Genomic DNA, 19,019 nt, shown 5'->3' with positions numbered 1-19,019 from the left:
AACACGACCGGGGTCAAATGTCAACATCAGCTCCGTCTGAATCGCCAAGTGGGATAGGATTATGGTGCTTGGCATGTAATATACTGGGATAAATGGCTATCAAGTTTGTTTAAAATTGAGTACGTTGACCTTTCAAATTCATACGTGTCAAATTGGTGAAATGATTGAAACAATTTCTTCAATACAACCGAGATGTTGATGATCTTGATTATTTTCCCACCCACAAGTGTTCAATATGATTGATAAAGTTTCAATTACGGTTTTTTAAAGATTTATCATATTTGTAGTAAGGCTAGTTGGATTGTTGCTTACTTGGATCAAGGACTATTAAAATTGTTCATATATATGACCTTGACTTACGTTTAAGGTCACAAACTGTAAAAGTAGAAAGTTTCGCGGTGTGGAAATGATTGCGTTTTTACATTAAGTAAATCATCGCGAGTGTATCCACACGCGAATATTTTTTGTTATTATATATATTATAGATAAATAGAATAGATAGATTTCAGACCCATTATATTGCCAACGCGGTTATTTCCACATGCAAATATTACCACTTTTACAGTAAGTGAGGTTATTTGCCAACTCTATTGAATAACCATCCTCGATAACCCAGGGGATACGCTCACTCTCGCTCTTTGCACCCCTGGAATATGTTATAGCGAAATCGAAGGCACGAAGATAGGTGTTTTATTGGTAAAAAGGAGTGACACCCGACTTCAAAGCCTGTCGATGTTTACGGTTGGCGCACATTCAGCATTCATTTTTGCTGTGACATAGTCTAGGGGTGTAGAGAGCGATTTTTACTGTCACGTGACCGCCAGATTCGTTTGATGTACATCAAATGATCAAACTAGTCCTATCGTCTCATTCACAAGGTGGTGCACACTCAGCCTTCAGCTATGACATATTCTAGGCCGTGAAATAAAGTCCTGACGGTAAATAAAATGGCAAATTATACCAAAGGCATTGTATCAATGTTTCACTATATAAACCTTTATTTCAATTTTAGGCGACAGGAGCTAGTAATATATAAAAGACAATTCTGACAGTTCCAGAAAGATAAAATGTACTATCATGATGTCGTTAGTTCGTAATTTTAAACGAAATTAGGAGCAAGGGAAGGGGACAATAACGCTTCAGTAGACAAAATCGTAACAGAGAGCAAATTACAAGGAATATTTTATATTTTAACCAATTTCAACCCTTACTAACATTTATATCAACTCTCATTATACAGGATCATTGAAAGAGTGTACAGTATGCTCGAGTTATATCTGATCAATAAACCCCGAAATGTCGACATGCGCTCCTACGCCATACGGCTCCGACCACAAAGTGTCGAGTACTGCAAAGATCTTTGCATCTCTTGCCGACATCCCAACACAGCTGTCCGGGGGAGTTGGCACCACTTTATTTACAATGCAGCGAATAGTGTCAGTGCGTGTCCTGTAAACAGAAAGGAAAGTGTATAAGATTTTGTATACCATATTCCTGTTAAACCTGTATTATGAATATATACTACAGACAGTTATATTTTCTATGATGACTCTCATATTTCTCTCAGAAGTAGAACATCTAGTTTAATATGATTCTTTGCTTTTCACGCTATGTCATATATTATACGTATGACCTTTATCATGTAATGGCACGTGTTCCCAAGATACAAGATACAAGAAACTTTATGTAAAATCGCATACATCTAAACAAAGAACATCAGCTCTTGAGAGCTATTATTGCGACAAACATGTAATTAACAACACATTATATTACAAGTTAAGGGAGATAATCACATATATCAATACAAACCAATAATAATTATCACAGAAAAATAATCACAGATAGTAGTATTCAGATTAAGCTAATACAAGTTATAGTTACAGTAATAGTGAATGAATACTTGTATATCACACGAATGACTTAGGACTTAGGACTAAAACACTTTCATGTGGAATATACATACAATGCTAATATAGAAACGAATACTGTCGTTTTTACCTCGGTATGCCCACTATGAGGGGTTTGACCTTTTACCAGTATTACTGTAAAACGATACGTACCTTGTCCACCAAGCTTTACCCAGTGCGATGGTCATTGACGAATCTGGTCTGTCTGGCATTTCACTGCCTCCACGTGGATAGCACGGGCCAAAGAATCGGCGCCAATACTGAGCACATTCTCCCATGATGGCCGCTTGGACTAACATCTGCAAATCTGACAACACCGATTACGTTTCAGCAGGGTGCGAATACCACATTAAGTACAAATATCATGATAGTTCAATTTATGAAAACGCTTATATTGTAACATATACTGTATACCGGGAAAATTTCGCTCTGCAAATTTTTCAACCATTGCAAAAAATAAGTAACATTGGCCTAGTACTGTTATATTCGCCTCTCACATGTTATGACTATATACATAGTTGTGTACATACCTTCGCTATCCTGATAAATTCGCCCTCATCTTAACGAGTGAAAGTTGAACTGCGGCGAACAATTCCCGGTATACAGTAACAGGTACTTGTTTGAACACGGCATGTATTAATATTTTTTATGGTTAGCATACACTTGTGAGATTTATACATAGTCAAAAGCATTAATTATTTGTATGACTACTGGTACGAGTTTGTTATACTCTATCTCACATGCATTGCTCAGTCATAATGCCACTTTAATATAATGGTTTCAATTTAAAAAAAACTCCTAATAATTCTAAAGTGACTTGCTTATAACTTCCCAGTGCAATTACCATGTTATATTCTTTGCATTACAAGGATCTTCGTTATCCCCTCGTCCCGACTAAGCTCTTGTTTTTGCACTTCGTTCCTCAGATCTATTTCTACTCCTATGCCAACTGCAACATTTTCCTCCTGACCACCGACATATTACGTAATTATGCATAACTAATTAGTCAATTAGTTAATTAATGAAGAGTATTTGATCTAGGTTTCGTATGCAGCTACATCCATTCATAAGTTAGCACATTATAACTGAAAATACACATTCTAGCTGATCAGTAAACGTTCCAATTATCTGGTCATTTATATAAATATCTGAAGTATTGCCTTATACGGGTAGCTGGATGTCCATCTCTGTCATGAACAGTTCGTAAAATGGTCACAAGTGGGTGTTTGTCTCCTTTCTTATCCTATCATAAGTTTAGTATGTCAGAACCCCAGTGGTTAATGGACTTGGCCACATTATAAGCACAGGTTCTACGTCACAGGACCAATGAGACCAATCAAACGAGATGACCAATACGGAATCCCCTGCAACATCGGAGTTCCCCACCCCTATTTTTTCATTTAGGAAACATTTAGAAGCCAACATTGGCCTGCTTCCCCCATTGCAATACGCAGGAAGTTTATGTTTTCATTTGTATTTTACAAACTGTTTCTTTCTGGTGTTAACTCCCTAGGCACTTTTAGCAAGCCCGTTATGGCCTGGGGGTAGCCAGGTAATGCCGTGACCCATCCTCCATGACATATTCCAGGGGTGCAGAGAGCGAAAGCGAGCGCAACCCCTGGATATCGAGGATGGCCGTGACTCTACAAAAAATACCATTATACCTCTCACATTTTACTTACATGGTTGGACCTGCTGATCGATTTCGCCATTGGCCGTACACAGTCCTCCGTTCTCCTGACCTAGCTGCTGTAACTCCACACGGTTCGGACACTGTTCGGTATTGGTTGATATACATGAATCATATCGCAACAGTGAGCTAGAAAACGACAATAACGTAGTAAATGTATTAGAGAGTTAGATTTACCACAGCTCGCCTAACGGCGGCCTGGCTTAAGCTTACAGTCCAAACGCCAGCATAGGTCAGGCTACAGGAGAAAGTTCAACAGAAATCGAGGCAGAAGTTATCCAAGATAAAAGATAATATAGCAGCAATTTACTCTCTCTGGGAAAGACAGAAGGGGATCACGAGGACGGATAGAGGGACCTAAGCTTTGGAACTGGAAATAGACACAGAAAATGCAACAATCTGATTGTGTAGCGTAACTTAGATGGCCGTTCGCCGACGACCAGGTTGGTCGGTTGGTAGAGCGACTTTCTAGAGTTCTCGAAATCACGGGTTCGAATCCCGGTCTGGGCGTATAATTTTCTTCTCCTGTTAAATCTGTGCTGGTGACCCACCTTGCATCAAGAACTGAGTGAATGGAAGAACATATCTTTCGATCCATGTGCGACATGTGTGTGAAAGTGACGATTTGTTTCTAAAATATCAGTTTGAAGTGCGCTCCGGGCACGGGTCGCAAATTTCCCGCATATTATAGAGGGCCGGAGATCTGACGTTAATCGACGACAGACCGATATGAAAAATGTCGATAAAACGTCAGAATAATTCGGACTAGGAAGAAGGGTACTGTACTGTAGGTTACTGGGCGAGGAGTTCAAATTGGATCAATTTCCCGACATCGGGAGTTTTCCTCCTCTTTCTCTTATACCATCTACTGGGGGTGTCATTTTTATCGAAAGCTGAATTTACTCCCTTCACATAAGTGCAGGTCAAAACATAAGAAAGTTAACGTGCTTTCGGGTCATGTCAAAAATCAAACACATGTAATGTCTAATTAAAACACATACACGTTTGTTTGTGCTGAACAACCGGTCAGTCTGCTTTTTGTTATACAATTATCAGGTATTAATCCTGGCGGACCTTCAACTGTTTATGAAGGCTTTGCAAAGATTTGTAAAGGCTCGCTATAAAGCAGCATCAAATTACTAGGTCCGACCTTATACTGTTTCATAAACGAACAACTCAAGTCCAACCGTTTGGTCGCAATGAATGAAAGCGGCCCTGACAACCATTCATGTAAAATCTTATTTAAATATACAGTACATACCTACACCAAACACCAAGGAAAACCTCCACTCCTTCTTTGGTTAAATAATCACCGCTAAATAATCGTTCGCGTTCCTTTGGAGTCGGCGCCCTCATTTCAAGACACGGGAGCTGTTGTATAGCTCGGTAAGAGTCACACACCGACGATGACACCGTGGATCCCTGTCCAACTAAAGAAATGACACGATGACGTATGTTATCAAAAGCTCTTAAAAATCTAAATATGACTGACAAAAAGATGACAATATCTTGAATCTTCTTTCAAATAGGGAGGGAAGAGGGTCGCGGTGGCCGAGAGGTTAAGGCATCTGACCGTCTTCGATCACTTGCCCTCGACCACTGAGTCGCGGGTTCGAGGCAGTCACTGGCCGCAAGTCGGTGGTTTTCCCGCGGGCATACTTGTTTTCCGCCATCACTTTAAACCTGGGTCAGCCTTTAATGACCATACCTGTTATAGGGCTGTCCTTTACAATGTCCTTTGTGCGGATACTTAAATAGTCTAGTACATATTTACACGTTCTTACCGGATACTGCGTATTGCTATAACTGATCCTATCTATTTTATTAAGTAGCACTAGATACATGTAATTCAATCAATTCAGTCTTTATGTGGGAAGAAACCGCGGAGTACCTTTTCACGTCAGATCGCGGTATCGAACCCCGTCTGTCTTGGTGAAAGGCAAGTACATATACTATCCACTGCGCCACCCAACCAACCATCAGTTTCCAATGCATACAGTGTAGCTACACTTTTCAGCAGCGGTACGGGGATTCTTAATTACAATTGTCTAACGTTTATGTTATTTAATACTTAATAAGCTTATGTTATATTAAGCTTTCATATTCGTGCTGATACCATTTGATTTGCTTTCAGGAAGGGACATTGTTTAAACGACATCATATATTCTAATTGTCGTATCATAAATGCATTACTCAGTTTCCCAATAAGACAGGAACTTTTAATAGAAGCCATATGATAATTCTTCCCACCCATCGAAATCTCCTTTTTGTGGTGTCCCACTTTAAATGGGTTCTCCTGTTTATGTGACATTTCTAAACGAAATAAAACTAACACCATTAACAGGTTTTCGAGTAAGAAAACATGTAGATAATTTGAAAAATTCTTCGTTATCTAAATGTATAACCAATATCAACGAAACACACAGAGGACCATTAAAATATGAAAAAGCACCACCATGCAATCAACGTCCTGTTCATCATGAATTCGTCAAAGGTTATGAAATATCAGTTGTCCAATTATGCCCTCGTGATTATGACAATGGAATGCACAAGCTCGCATTCAGACGCCATAATATAGAGAGATTTAAATTGAGATAAACACTTGTAAACTGCATTTTTGTATTTACATGTGACGTATGTACTCAACTTTGATTAAATATCAGATATTTAAAAATACGAATCTTCATGGACGCATGCTTGTTATTTCGTGACGACAGTTAGCTATTGCGGCTTATTTTTATACTATTACCACAAACTGTTATACTTTTTTTTGCAATCCCGTTAATGGTCCGTAAAATTGAGAATATGTCATCCCTGCGGAATTAAATATCCAACAACACTGTTTGTCACTCAAATATGACAACCTTACAGTAATGTACTGGCCATGGTGTAACATGAATACTCTGTTCCAATATATTAAACCGAGGTTTCTTCAAAGTAAATGTTTCACATAATGTTTAAAAGGATGTTGTCATGATACAAGAATTCGAATAAATGCTTAACGTGAATTTACGTGAATATGTACATTATGTATATTACATGTAGAGGAATTATAAGTAATATAAAGTATGCATTGAGATTAAAGAATAAAAACAACAACATGACATACATCTTGAACTCTTAAGTAATATAATAATAAGCGCACTATTCCTTTCAGATAATGGTACATTGTATCGGTAGCCAAGATTTGTTTTAAGACACCACATTTTTAGACATGATAATACTGAATTTGTTATTTAGAAGATGATATTTCAATGTTGAAAATAATACCTATACTTTTAGAATTTGCGGAGTCTTTCATTTAAGAAATGAGTCTCTTCGCCCATCTGCATGAAAGTTATCAAATGATTTGCCTTATTTCACAGTTTTTTCACTAGACGCATAACCAGACCGCCAGGATGGGGTTTCTAAAGTAAATCCATGCCCACGTAGTATTTCGTTACGTTCACTTACTCTAATACCTAAATGTGCCAGGATCATTACACAATTTATGGATATTTACAATTTTAATTATAAGAGATGCAAATTTAATGGTTTGACAACGACATTTTTCTAGATATTTTGTCCAATTCCGAATGCAATGTCGTAAACAATGTTTTACTTACCATTCGCCATAAGTAAACAACAGATGGCGGTCCATACATCTACCGACATAGTGTCCCGTCAGTTTTCAGGTGCAAGCAGTCGGTTGTATACTTGGCGTACTAGGTTCCCAACCCGCTCCTACATTTATATACGACCCACTACTGCATATCATGATGTTATTCACCAATTATCAAATGTCAAAAATTAAATTCAAAATGTCATGACATTACAAGATTGAGGTTTATGGTTTTACAAGGCTATTTTTATCGGCAACTCGCCACCTGGTAAGCAGTATTACAGTATGTTTAGCACACTGTACAAAATTTAGGAAAGGAAGTACGCCATTGTTATTGTAATTGGGCAGCCAAACAGTGTGTGTGATTGGACGTGACTCTATTATTGTAATATCTGTCATGCTAATCAGTATGGTTCTATATTTATATCACCTTATAACTAGTGTAGTTATGTTTTAGCTCGGACTAAATAGTAATATTTGACACTATAATTTCTCAAGGACAAACCATAAATATGTTAAATATGTAAGTGTTATAATTTGCAGTACGCCCTCAACTCTGGCTGCAAAATATAACACTGTTGTTATATCTGTTCACAATAACAAATAATATTTCCTGAATATCCTGTTGCCTAAACTAGGCAGGGTTTTTCTCTGTCGAAAGCTGACATTGTAGTTATTGACAGACGGCAACTATCGGAGACAAATGTATACCATTGAGCTACATGTACATGCGCATTCAATTCAAACGAACATTTAAATGAAGGCAGGCATCAATCAATGATTTCATGATTTCTTTATTTACAACGAATATCAATCAAATAAATCTTTATATGATATGAAAACCCCCCACATATATTCAATATATCCGTCAAGAAAAATCTAAAACGTATTTGCGGTGGAAGAGACTTATATTTTTCCGCGGTCTCATAACAGAAAAAGTCATCATGCGTGCGTAAAGATTACTTGATTTTTTAATAATAGAAAAGCCGTTTATGATCCAAAAACAGGTTTTAATGACAAATATGTCAAATGTCCAAAATATATTTATTACTTGGGTTGTTGGCTGTTTGTAGATTAAAGTTGAAATTTCCAGAAACGGAATGTTGAAAAAGTAGTTCCTTTCGGTTTTGGAATCGTGTGATCACAGTGGAGTCGAAAAACCTTGAATAGCCATACTTGGCAAATATTTCTCGAAATAATTACGCTTGAATTACCACATTGCACACTGCATTGAATCATGTTAATCTTAATTGTCTATATTGAGGATTTGGTATCAATCGCTATTGGCAAACCAAACTTATTCAATGTTCACGTCGGCAATAGAAACTAACAATTTTCGAAACAAAACATTGATAGAAAATAAAATGCATGCTGTATTTGTCTTCAAACTCCATGTCGTTTTAATTTTTGTTTTGTTTCGGTTTATATCGACAATAGCTGTGTTCTATACCAATGTCTGACGTTATGTCCTGTCCCAAACGTCCTTGAGGGACAAAACGTCAAGTGATACCGCTGTCCATGGCAACACGCTTACATTCTGCTGTGTCAGGAAATCTCGTCTATTAAAGACGTGCAACATGATGACGTCGTTGCAGGACGGGGCGGATAGCTGGACATTGTCGACGAAAGTAACGTTCATGCAGGCGTGTTCTCACAGTTCTTGGACTGTTTCTCGACGTCAAAGTTGCAGTTTGGAGGTGACTCCGCAAGTATACAACCACCCAAATGTAATTGTCCTGACGTAATGACGTCACACTAGGACGTCCTGACCTGGGACGGTCCCGGGGTGTAACTAACCAGTCTGTTTGAAACGTCCTTAAGAGACATGAATAATATATGCCAATTGACCCAAATGGTCTTGCAACAACATTTTGGTCAACAACATCCTGAATCATTCCAACCGCTTGGTTGCAGACATTTTCACGTTTACCACAATCTCTTTTTGCTGTTCGTCTTTGATGTAAAGATTGCCATAACAGTAATAAAATCAGAAAAGATGTTAAAACTGTTTAAATTTGGTTTTATTCACATAACATATGTAATACATAATACATAATACACACGTGATTCGGAGACAGAAACAAGTGTTAATACACTTATTTAAATCTGTTACCATTGATCGTAACCAATATTGACAGCTATAGCTGAGGGATAGTGACAATATGTCCACTATGTCCACTACAGTGGTTGTCTCGATCACAAGCTGTGTCCTTATCGGTCGTCTCAAATTAGAAAAAAAAAAAATGTAAATGTATTGGTTGTCTCAAACACAAACCGTGTTCTTTTTGTAAGGGTTCCCTTAATCACAAGTTTGAGGTGTGTCCAGAAGCCATAACTCAGTATAAAACAAAAGGAAAGTGTGTAATGAATATGTATTTTATGTAAGAGTACTCAAATATATAAAGTTGTAATTTTCAACTCAAAATATAAATTAGAAAGGAAATTATTGAGAAACAAAACACTTTGCATTTGAACATTTCCTAAAACATCCCCCTGACTTAATCCTCCATTTTATATATAACAATCTTTAAGTGACGATTGATTTTCTGTATTTTTTCATTCTTTTATATATGCCTGTTTAATTTGCACATGTTTCAAAACCAGAAATGGTATTATTTTGGTTTTTAAGCACATTTTGACACATTTATCCTACCCCTTTTGGTAGCCGAAAAAAATCATTTTCGGTCAAAGATTTATCTTAGTCTTTCAGCATGTAATACACTAGGACTACTTTGAAAAAATGAAAGAGGTGAAAATCTTAAAATACCGGGGCCCAAAGAAGGGCCTTATAGACACTCATCCTTTCTTTTTAATTAACATTTTCGAAAAGATATAAAAAATATTCGCAAAACATCAAATATTATATTCGAGAAACCAAGGGTATTATCTGCATTTTTCATAAAAGATTGTTTCATATATCATGTTTCTTTAATGATTAAGTATAAAGATCGCGTTGGTTTTGAGCTAATGAGTGGCATGCAATTTCTAACTGTTAGTCCTATAAAGCAATTGTTTTTCAAAACATATTTTTCGTTTGCATATGAACTAACATAGTCTGGTAGCCGTGATCGCTTTCGCGCACAGACATTACTACTGTGTTCAATCAAGAGCGAAACTACTCACCTTCCCAAACATTTCGGTTCGATCCCCAGCGGTGGCGGCAAAAGACAGAGATGTCTGATAGGGTTACATTTTGTAGTTGTTATCCCTCCGATGGCACGGTGGTTTTCCACCATCACGGAAATAACATTTGTTCCCTTAGCGGCGTCGTTATTAACACTCTACAGAGCTTATGTGTGTTGTTGACAATGCACACGACGGGAAATAAAGATTATTCATTTATATACATTTATCATAGACCAGCTACCAGTCCATAGGTTTTTATGAAGAATTTCCCAGCAGTATTTTTCTATCGGCTTATGTCCCCTTTCCAGGGATTTCAGTGATCCAAGTGATGAAAATTGATAGAAGTTATTTTCTGTTCTAAATAATTAAAGAATCTAGAGACAGGGGCCAGACTAACGAACTTAATGAAGTTACCTTTGTGTAATTAAAATGTACCACATACATAGCTTCACATGTGAGAGTTGTTTGACATTTTGCAATGTATAGTAATTATAACTTACTGATATCAAAGCGTTTAATTGTGGTTTACAAATAAATGATGAGAGTATAAATTCTATCCTTTTATTAGCGGAAGACACAGCACTTTAAGCTCTTGATGTTAATGCATTAGAGAAGATGAGCTTCGATATGCATATACGGTGTAAGTAATAAAGAACTGAATAAAACTTAAAAATAAATTATTTTATTGGCAGATTACTTTTAGGAAATGCATAGATGATATGAAAGAACATGGATATTCAGAGAAAGTGTTTTTCTCCTGTCCACACAACTCCAACAACTCAGGTGGAGTATAAATTGGTCTGGGGTGGATGTTGCGGTATCTGTGCTGTAGCATTCAAGTGAATTGGCACTATAAATGATGTTGGAAGCACGGTCCCACTATAAACAGAACACATTACCACAACACACACGCAGGCATACACACATAGGGAGATATTAGCCAGGTGGCATAGGACTATTAGTTAGCGCCTGATAAGGCAGCTCCTGTGAATTCCTAAAAAATAATTATTGATTAATATATATGCTAATTGTATTTAATGTATATCTATGTACTGTAAAGCGCTTTAGAGTGACGTATGCTAGCTAGATAGGGCTCTATTTAAAATGTTGTATATTATTATTATTTAAATGATAATTGCATGAAACATGCTTTTTTAAAAGGTTCTTTAGAGAAGGAACCTCATATATATATATATCCATTATAATTTCTATAAGTGGTATAGAAGACGGGTGATGATTTAATCATACAAAATTTATCAACGAAAGATAAGATTACTGTGTATCGATAAATTTTCGCCAAGTTAATCTTTCGCCCTCCGTCCATGAAATCAACCTTAGAGCAGTCTTAATTCTCGGACTCGGCACTTCGTTGCTTTGTGATTTGTTTTCAGCGGTTTCAAAAGAAACTTATCTTTTTTCATCAGTACCAAACTGATGAATCCCATTCCGGATAACAAAATAAACTACATAGCTCTTGTTATAGAAACCTTTTTTTTTTAACACAGACTTTCGAGACACTTACCTCACCTCAACTAGAGATCGCCTTTAATACAGACTGTGTCTTTTATAATAACACCAACTAGGTTAAGCATTGTAAGGCAATCCATAGTCCCCCACCGATGATGATTTATATATTTAACAAACAGTACATTAATGGCAGGAAGCATAGGTCATAGTGAGGTCATAGTGACCAACTTCTCGAACTCCGACTTCCTAAGATGTCCTTGAACACCATTTCGTTACTCCATGTGAAAAGGTACAGAAGATATGCCCAGAATATAAGAATTAAAGGCCAAAGGTCGTGTCATAGGTCACAGTAACCTAATTCTTAAACTCTGCACTCCGCCATCCCAAGATGTCCTTGTACACCAAATATGGTTACTTCAGGTGAAATAGTATAGAAGATATGCCCTGGACAAACTTTTTCAAAAGTAAATGTCAAAGCATACAGTGTAGGTCACAGTGGGGTAACAGTGACCTTTTTCTTACACTCTGCACTCCGTCATCCGAAGATGTCTTTGTTCACGGCATCTGGTTGTTCCAGGTGAAATAATAAAGAAGATATGTCCCGGACAAACTTCTCGGACGGACAGACGGAATGTCAGAAGGATGGAACGACGGACGGACGGACGGACGGACGGACGGACGGACGGAGTTCAAACCTATAGTTCCATCAGGAACCGATTGGGGACTAATAATGACAACATGAAGTACATGTAATTAGTATACAAAGTAGCATATACTGTATGTTAATTATAATGTGAATATGACAGTATCTATAATGACAATTTATAAAGACAACCTTACTCAATTATCACACATCTATAATGGTTATCTATAGACAACATCTTCTTACTGAGATAATAAGGACAGCATTTACTAACTTTTTATGACATCTATAAGGATAAATATGAGGACAACATATAGTAATTAATATAGCATCTAAAATAACAATTTATAAACACAACAATAAGTAATACTTATTAGATATATTTATTAACACCAGAAAAGTTTGCAATGTATTTTTTCAAATGTTGCAAACAGAATACGGCAGTGTTATTTCGTAGCAAGCATATAATAATAAGAGTCAAAACTAAGGTATTGGGCATCAACATCACCCCCCTCTATTTCAAAGTTGACTTTGATGTCAAATCCGGCTTTGTGTACTGTTGATTGTATCTCGTCCTTTGTTATAGAAAGAGCGCGGTATCTATAGTCTCCCATTTGATAACTGTCACCGTTCAAACAAACAAACAGGATCAGATACCCCCCTTTCTTGAGAAGGGAGGATATATTTACAAGACATTTTCTGTACTCCTCGACAGTGAACGCTGCTGTTTCAATACAGTAACTGGATACTATGATGTCAAATTGTGTATCGCCATTGAAGTTCCCAAGAGGTTGAGCAGACGTCACGTCTATTGGTAAGATTCCTTGAACCTTTTTCCTTATTTCACTTTCTACTTCGCTTGCAGTCCTCCTACACGTAAAACAAGAACATGCCATTTATATCATTTCTTAATTCCTCACATCCTCGATACTCCAGGACTGGCGCAAACTTTCTCTTCTGCGAATATGTCACAGCAGAATTAAAGGCACATGGCTAGCTATGTGATCAGTGTCTGGTGCAAAAATCACTGACTAATCGCTGGGCTGGTGCCTGTCATGTGAAGATGTCAGAGAAGCGACACCCGCCTGCCAATTGTACCCTCACGCGACCGCGAGATTCTGGAAATGTACATATAAGTATTAACCTAGTCTACCTGTATCATCCAAAAGGTGGCACACACTGAGCCATTGATTTTGTTATGACATATTCCAGGGGTGCAGAAAGCGAAAGTGAGTGTAACCCATGGAGTATCGAGGTTGATTTCTCCAACACAGTCGTCCATCAATAATAGCAAGCCATTGATGAAATCAAATTACAATCTTCATAATATATTAAAAGCATACGCTAAAATTATTTCGTCATAGTTATATGGTTTGATGCAAACAATGTACAAAATAAACTATTTTCCAAAGCATCGGCAAATCTTAAAGCATATGATATCAATTATATTGACTATTATAATGTAAAAGTTACAAATGTGGCTATTTCAGCCAAACATAAACATATTTATTTATAAACGCTTGGCACTGACCGTAAATGATCGCGAATTGTTACAAATATAAAGTGCAATGTTAGTATTCTTAGACAATTCAACACAGAAAAAATCGTTTTAAGTTGCAAAAGAGCGCAGTTTTGATTAAAGGAAGTTATTTCTTAACATTTTCTTCAGGTTGGTAAGTACATGTATGTATATGACAATTTCTTTTTACACAACCAATAAGATTTTCTATGTGATGTTTCAACGACTAGTACGATATGTACTCCGTCTACTTCATCAGACAAATGACCAGTGAAGCGTATACACACAAAGGTGTAAAATGTGTACGAGTTGTCCATAAAATCGATTTCGATTCGGCTACGCTGTAAGCGCATGTACAGTAGTTGTTATATATGTACCGAAATTCGAAATGAAACGTTTCTGAACACGGAAAGACAGTAAGTATTTTAGAAATCACATTCCTTTCGTGAGGTAAACTCATGCACAAACGTCGCTTATTTCGTCTTTTCGTATTGCAGAGTTATCTGGTCTTGCTACCAAGTTTTGATTATTACGTCATTTGTTTGTGAGAGTAACGTCATCCATTTTTGAGCAAACGACGTAATTTTATCACTCAAACCAATGATGTAACAATCAATACCTGCTCACAAGAGAAAATACCTCTGCAATACGCAAAGAAGGAATGGTTCATTAGTCTTGCATAAAGAGGTATTACGGATCAGTGTAATGTGACATTGTAGTAGATATTACATTACTTAAAAACTGAAAACAAATGAAGAATCGAAATTATGTTTTACCAGACAGGACGTGTGACGTAGGAATATACACAATCAGCCAGTAACCTTGATTTGCATGAACGTATTACCTGGATTGGTGACTACGAGGGTACACGTTTAGGTGGTATTCTATATGGGGGATGTGCTTTGCTGTTTCGTTTTCACTCCAGGGTCCCTTTTTGATGGCGTGACATTACTTTGACTTAATTTAGACTTGTATGCACATGCTGGGTACCTTCCGTAACATTCCAGATCACCTGGTCTTTACATCTATGTCCTCGTACTTTTTGAGTATCAATAAAAAAACACCCCTTCGTTCATAGTTTTCCCTAGTTTATCGATTTTGATTTCGAATAACGGTTTTGATGACGTTTCGGAATTTGTACATTGTGTACTATATGTAGGACAATTTAGCGGTAGATACTTTGTATATCATTAAACTTACGTTCCTCCCTCCAGGCTTAGCACGTAGTCGATCACTTTTGCTGGTTGACTTATCTCCCCTTTATGCCACTTCTCTAGATACTGAAGATTCTGTGGAGTGTAGTCAGAGAGAAAGATCTCGTCCACGTGACTGCTTGCTGAGATCACAGTATGAATTGTCGGACCGGTACCAACGTCCAATAATCGCTTACCGCACACGTTGTCTGCAATCAAAACACGACAGAGTCTGTATAATTTATATTGGATAGTTTGCAGATTTTGCATACTTGTAAAACCTTATATTAAGGACGTGTAACAAAGGGGATTATTATATTGCACTAATGTCAGCGCGAATGTAATTTTGTATTTCGACGGCAATTACTAATCTACACGCAGCATCACGAATCGCTACAGATAAATTTGGCATGCAGGGATAGACATATTATCATATGAGCATTTAAGGCGTATTATATTGTATATATTTTACTACGTCTGCAATATAACGACGCTTTTCATTAGTTAATAACCATACAATATTGACGTATCGCAGATAAACCATTTGAATGATTTGGTGAGGCATTAGGTTCTACAAGTACATACAAAATGAACTAGTATATAGACAAATGTTTTAAACATTTATTTCCTTGTGATTTCTACAATATTAGAAAATAAAGTTATTAGATTTTTAAGACGTCCAAACGCTCTATTTATATCAAAATTGAAAGACAATTCTTCAGATAGTGACAGAATAGTTTTGATAATTAAATGTAATCAATCGTAGCATTACTAAAATAACTACCAACTGCCACATTGCTTGAGACGTACGGTTGTATTTGTATATATTTACTTTACCCATGCATGAACAGGTGAATTTTGCAATCCCTTTATTCGAGACCCTCGTTCCATAAAATACAACACTAACACAACGTGCAATACAGGTGAGGCAGATTTGGAATTCTCCACCTGTTTGTCCTCCAGCATTACCGATGTTACCTAGAATTCCGGAACACCTGTTAGGCGAAGAATTTTTTTTTTTACTTGCTGTTTGTATTACCAAATTACCAATGAACCTGGGAGTTTTACATTCGTCTGTCATTTCGACCTACAATCATTGAAGGAACCAGTGAGTTCTAGAAAACCCGTATAGCGCAGTTTAATTCATTTGGGTATGCTGTTTTTCACATTTTCACTTACATTCATTAAAGAACTTGTGAAGGACATCGAAATCACACCTCATGTTGTCAGCAGCTTCATCTGATGCAATCAAATTATGCATGTACCATTCTGGGTCAAAGTTTTTGAAATCGCTAGCTTCTTTCAAGTGCTCCATTGTTGTAGTTTCCACTGGGATACGTAACCTTAAAAACACACATTTCGTGGTTTGTTTTGACTTATTCATTGCTGATATATGTCTTTTACATGTTACCCAAACTGTACGTACAGTATGCCTAATCAAATGGTCATCCGGAATAAATGTGGCAGAAGACTCGTCCGTTTACTGTGAAATCAGATATGTTCGTGGGGTCTATTCGTCGTAGTCTCCAGACAAAATATCATTTAAACCGACATCTGAGTTATATACATACAGTAATTATGTACATGTACTTCTAGTGTTGTGATCGTGACATTATCATAGTGTGACATTATAACCGAACACGTGTTTGCCGTTTAATCTATAAAAATATATAGTTTTGGAAAATAATTACGAATTCAAATATAAGTTACTGTGTCAAAACAAGAATTTAGTATATAAATGGTGGTTTTTTTTAATTTATTGAACTATAAACAGACCTGTATGTAGGACAGCATCCAGGAAATATTTACGATGTTTTTGTACTTTCCGATTTGCTAGTAACATCACATTTTGTATAGAACCAACATATATCGTGACTATAATACACATAACACATAATGATACACATAGTCAACTGAAGTAAGCGTTGTAATATTAAAGTCATATATTGGCTATCTTAAACAGTCTGAAATGTGTGACGTTTCAATTTACATACCCCTTATCATTTAAAGCATCAAAACAAATGGCATATCCAAAATATAACAGCTATTCATACCCCATCATTATCTTATACAAATATTGATAGATTCTCAAGTCTAATTTTCCTTTATCTAATATTAAATAATGTTTATATATGAATTGGGGGATGACATGCACGGAAATGTACATAAAAATGGAGAAGATCCCCCCCCCCCCCCCCCCCCCCCCAACAAAATATATAGATTTCAGTTTCATTCAATTTTCACTAAAACTAAAAATGCATCCTATCAATCCAAGGGGTCCCTCTTGTTCATACAAACACTTTTCCTGCACAGAACAGTGTGCTAATCGAGAGAGGAAGCCTTGGGTTAAGAAGATTTCAAATCAGACCAGCAATAAATCAAAACGTGATGATATTATGACTTATCTTAGCCAACATTTGATAACCCATTCTTGAAGAATTATGGCAGAAACGCTATAGCATTTAATCATAACAATCATGACATTGATATCAAACGAAAAATTATTTTAAAATAGTTATGTTAATGTCCCACTTACCCGACTTCTGAAACGTAGTTTTGGACACGGGAGATATAGGGGTGTATGTTACTGATATCACGAGGTAGATGTTTATCTAGAAAGGTCCGCTATAAAGAGATGCGCATAAAGACCGGAAGTCGTTGCACTGGTTAGGTAAATATATATCTAGACCAGCGATAGGAAATCAAGGCCACTATGTCTATCACCCCACATTACTTCTTTGTGTCACCAGGTGCATCGTCAGGACATCACAGAGGCATTTATCAACTTGTAAAACCATGACACAGAATTGGGATGTATGCGTCATTTACGTTATCGCGATAGTTTATTATCGATTGAATTTTATTTTATTCATCTTATTCCTTTTATGGTGTTAAGTAAACAAAACAGGATGTTGATATGAACGTGTCTATGAGAATTACTTGTCAATGTGTGATTAAATAAGCAGTTTGAGTCTCTCTTATCGTGATGTAGTGTTGGTGTTTAAAAGGGGCGAAATAGTTCTTATGTTTTGTTCGTAGAATTTGAATATCAAAAACACAAGCCCGACAATAGACTCGCCAAGTGTTAAAAAAGAAACCAACACCACGCTAATGGACACGAACTGCACACAACACTTAGAGATGATTTATAATATATTACCCTTTTTCATTTTTTGTTTTTTTTTCCATTGCCATTGGATTAAATTGGACACATGTTTTTTTTGTTTTCATGGCAGCGACATATTTTTCACTCACCATGTTTGTTAGTCCGAGTTATTCTTTCGATCCATGTGCGACATGTGTGTGAAAGTGACGATTTGTTTCTAAAATATCAGTTTGAAGTGCGCTCCGGGCGCGGGGCGCATATTTCCCGCATATCATAGAGGGCCGGAGTTCTGACGTTAATCGACGACAGACCGATATGCAGAAAGTCGATAAAACGTCAGAATAATTCGGACTACATGTTTGTCTACCAACAAGTGATAATTTTTTTCGATTCGATTTTCTATTTCTTGATGACATACTTCATGATAGCTTACAATTAATTTTGAGAAAGGAACGATGTACTTAACACATGAAATATTATCCTTCAGGGATATTGGCACTCATCATTGTAAGTTCCCCATTCGTCCTATGCAAGTTTTATCGTTTGCATTGATAGTCTTGTAAAAAAATAAATGAGTAATTTGGTGACATTTGATCATACTTTATGTTGCTGTGTCTGAGATTTTATTTTCAAAGTGGCTTGTCCTTTGACATATTGACTAGAATCGTAACGTGTGAAAAAAAAAATCAAGAGGGATTGCCAGTCGGAATCAACTGTTATTGCCAAATCCGACAGACAACCATTTAAAGAAAGATTTGTCCAATACG

The 19,019-nt window shown here is 36.7% G+C and overlaps 2 protein-coding genes across 3 annotated transcripts; both read right to left on the bottom strand.

Annotated features, from left to right (window-relative positions):
* Positions 1 to 978: 978 nt before the first annotated feature.
* Positions 979 to 7,331, bottom strand: LOC110448292. 2 transcript variants are annotated; one of them, XM_021494460.1, is made up of 5 exons: positions 7,203 to 7,331; positions 4,859 to 5,027; positions 3,590 to 3,726; positions 2,061 to 2,214; positions 979 to 1,449 (listed from the first exon to the last, which is right to left on the bottom strand). In XM_021494460.1, exons 1-5 carry the CDS (start codon positions 7,249 to 7,251, stop codon positions 1,272 to 1,274), a joined length of 687 nt encoding a protein of 228 aa, XP_021350135.1. In that variant the 5' UTR covers positions 7,252 to 7,331; the 3' UTR covers positions 979 to 1,271. The 2 variants fall into 2 exon arrangements, with proteins under 2 accessions (XP_021350135.1, XP_021350136.1); XM_021494461.1 differs by lacking the exon at positions 4,859 to 5,027.
* Positions 7,332 to 12,788: 5,457 nt separating this feature from the next.
* Positions 12,789 to 17,771, bottom strand: LOC110448291 (nicotinamide N-methyltransferase-like). Its single transcript, XM_021494459.1, has 4 exons — positions 17,683 to 17,771; positions 16,326 to 16,489; positions 15,154 to 15,355; positions 12,789 to 13,304 (listed from the first exon to the last, which is right to left on the bottom strand). Exons 2-4 carry the CDS (start codon positions 16,459 to 16,461, stop codon positions 12,881 to 12,883), a joined length of 762 nt encoding a protein of 253 aa, XP_021350134.1. The 5' UTR covers positions 16,462 to 16,489; positions 17,683 to 17,771; the 3' UTR covers positions 12,789 to 12,880.
* Between the last annotated feature and the right edge of the window lie 1,248 nt (positions 17,772 to 19,019).

Source organism: Mizuhopecten yessoensis, unplaced genomic scaffold (assembly GCF_002113885.1).
Source record: "Mizuhopecten yessoensis strain PY_sf001 unplaced genomic scaffold, ASM211388v2 scaffold3989, whole genome shotgun sequence".
NCBI classification, from domain to species: Eukaryota; Metazoa; Mollusca; class Bivalvia; order Pectinida; family Pectinidae; genus Mizuhopecten; species Mizuhopecten yessoensis.
Note: the sequence above shows the minus strand (reverse complement) of the source record. Positions and strands in the feature narration are given on the sequence as shown.

Bases quoted from the DNA above. Each gene is read 5' to 3' on its own strand.
- LOC110448292 (XM_021494460.1), bottom strand. From the start codon at position 7,251: ATGTCGGTAGATGTATGGACCGCCATCTGTTGTTTACTTATGGCGAAT. The intron at 2,215-3,589 runs GTAAGTAAAATG...CGGTGTTGTCAG, and splicing joins CGATCAGCAGGTCCAACCAT to ATTTGCAGATGTTAGTCCAA. The intron at 1,450-2,060 runs GTACGTATCGTT...TTCTGTTTACAG, and splicing joins GGTAAAGCTTGGTGGACAAG to GACACGCACTGACACTATTC.
- LOC110448291 (XM_021494459.1), bottom strand. From the start codon at position 16,461: ATGGAGCACTTGAAAGAAGCTAGCGATTTCAAAAACTTTGACCCAGAA. The intron at 15,356-16,325 runs GTAAGTGAAAAT...TTTTGATTGCAG, and splicing joins TCACAAGTTCTTTAATGAAT to ACAACGTGTGCGGTAAGCGA. The intron at 13,305-15,153 runs GTAAGTTTAATG...TTTTACGTGTAG, and splicing joins CTAAGCCTGGAGGGAGGAAC to GAGGACTGCAAGCGAAGTAG.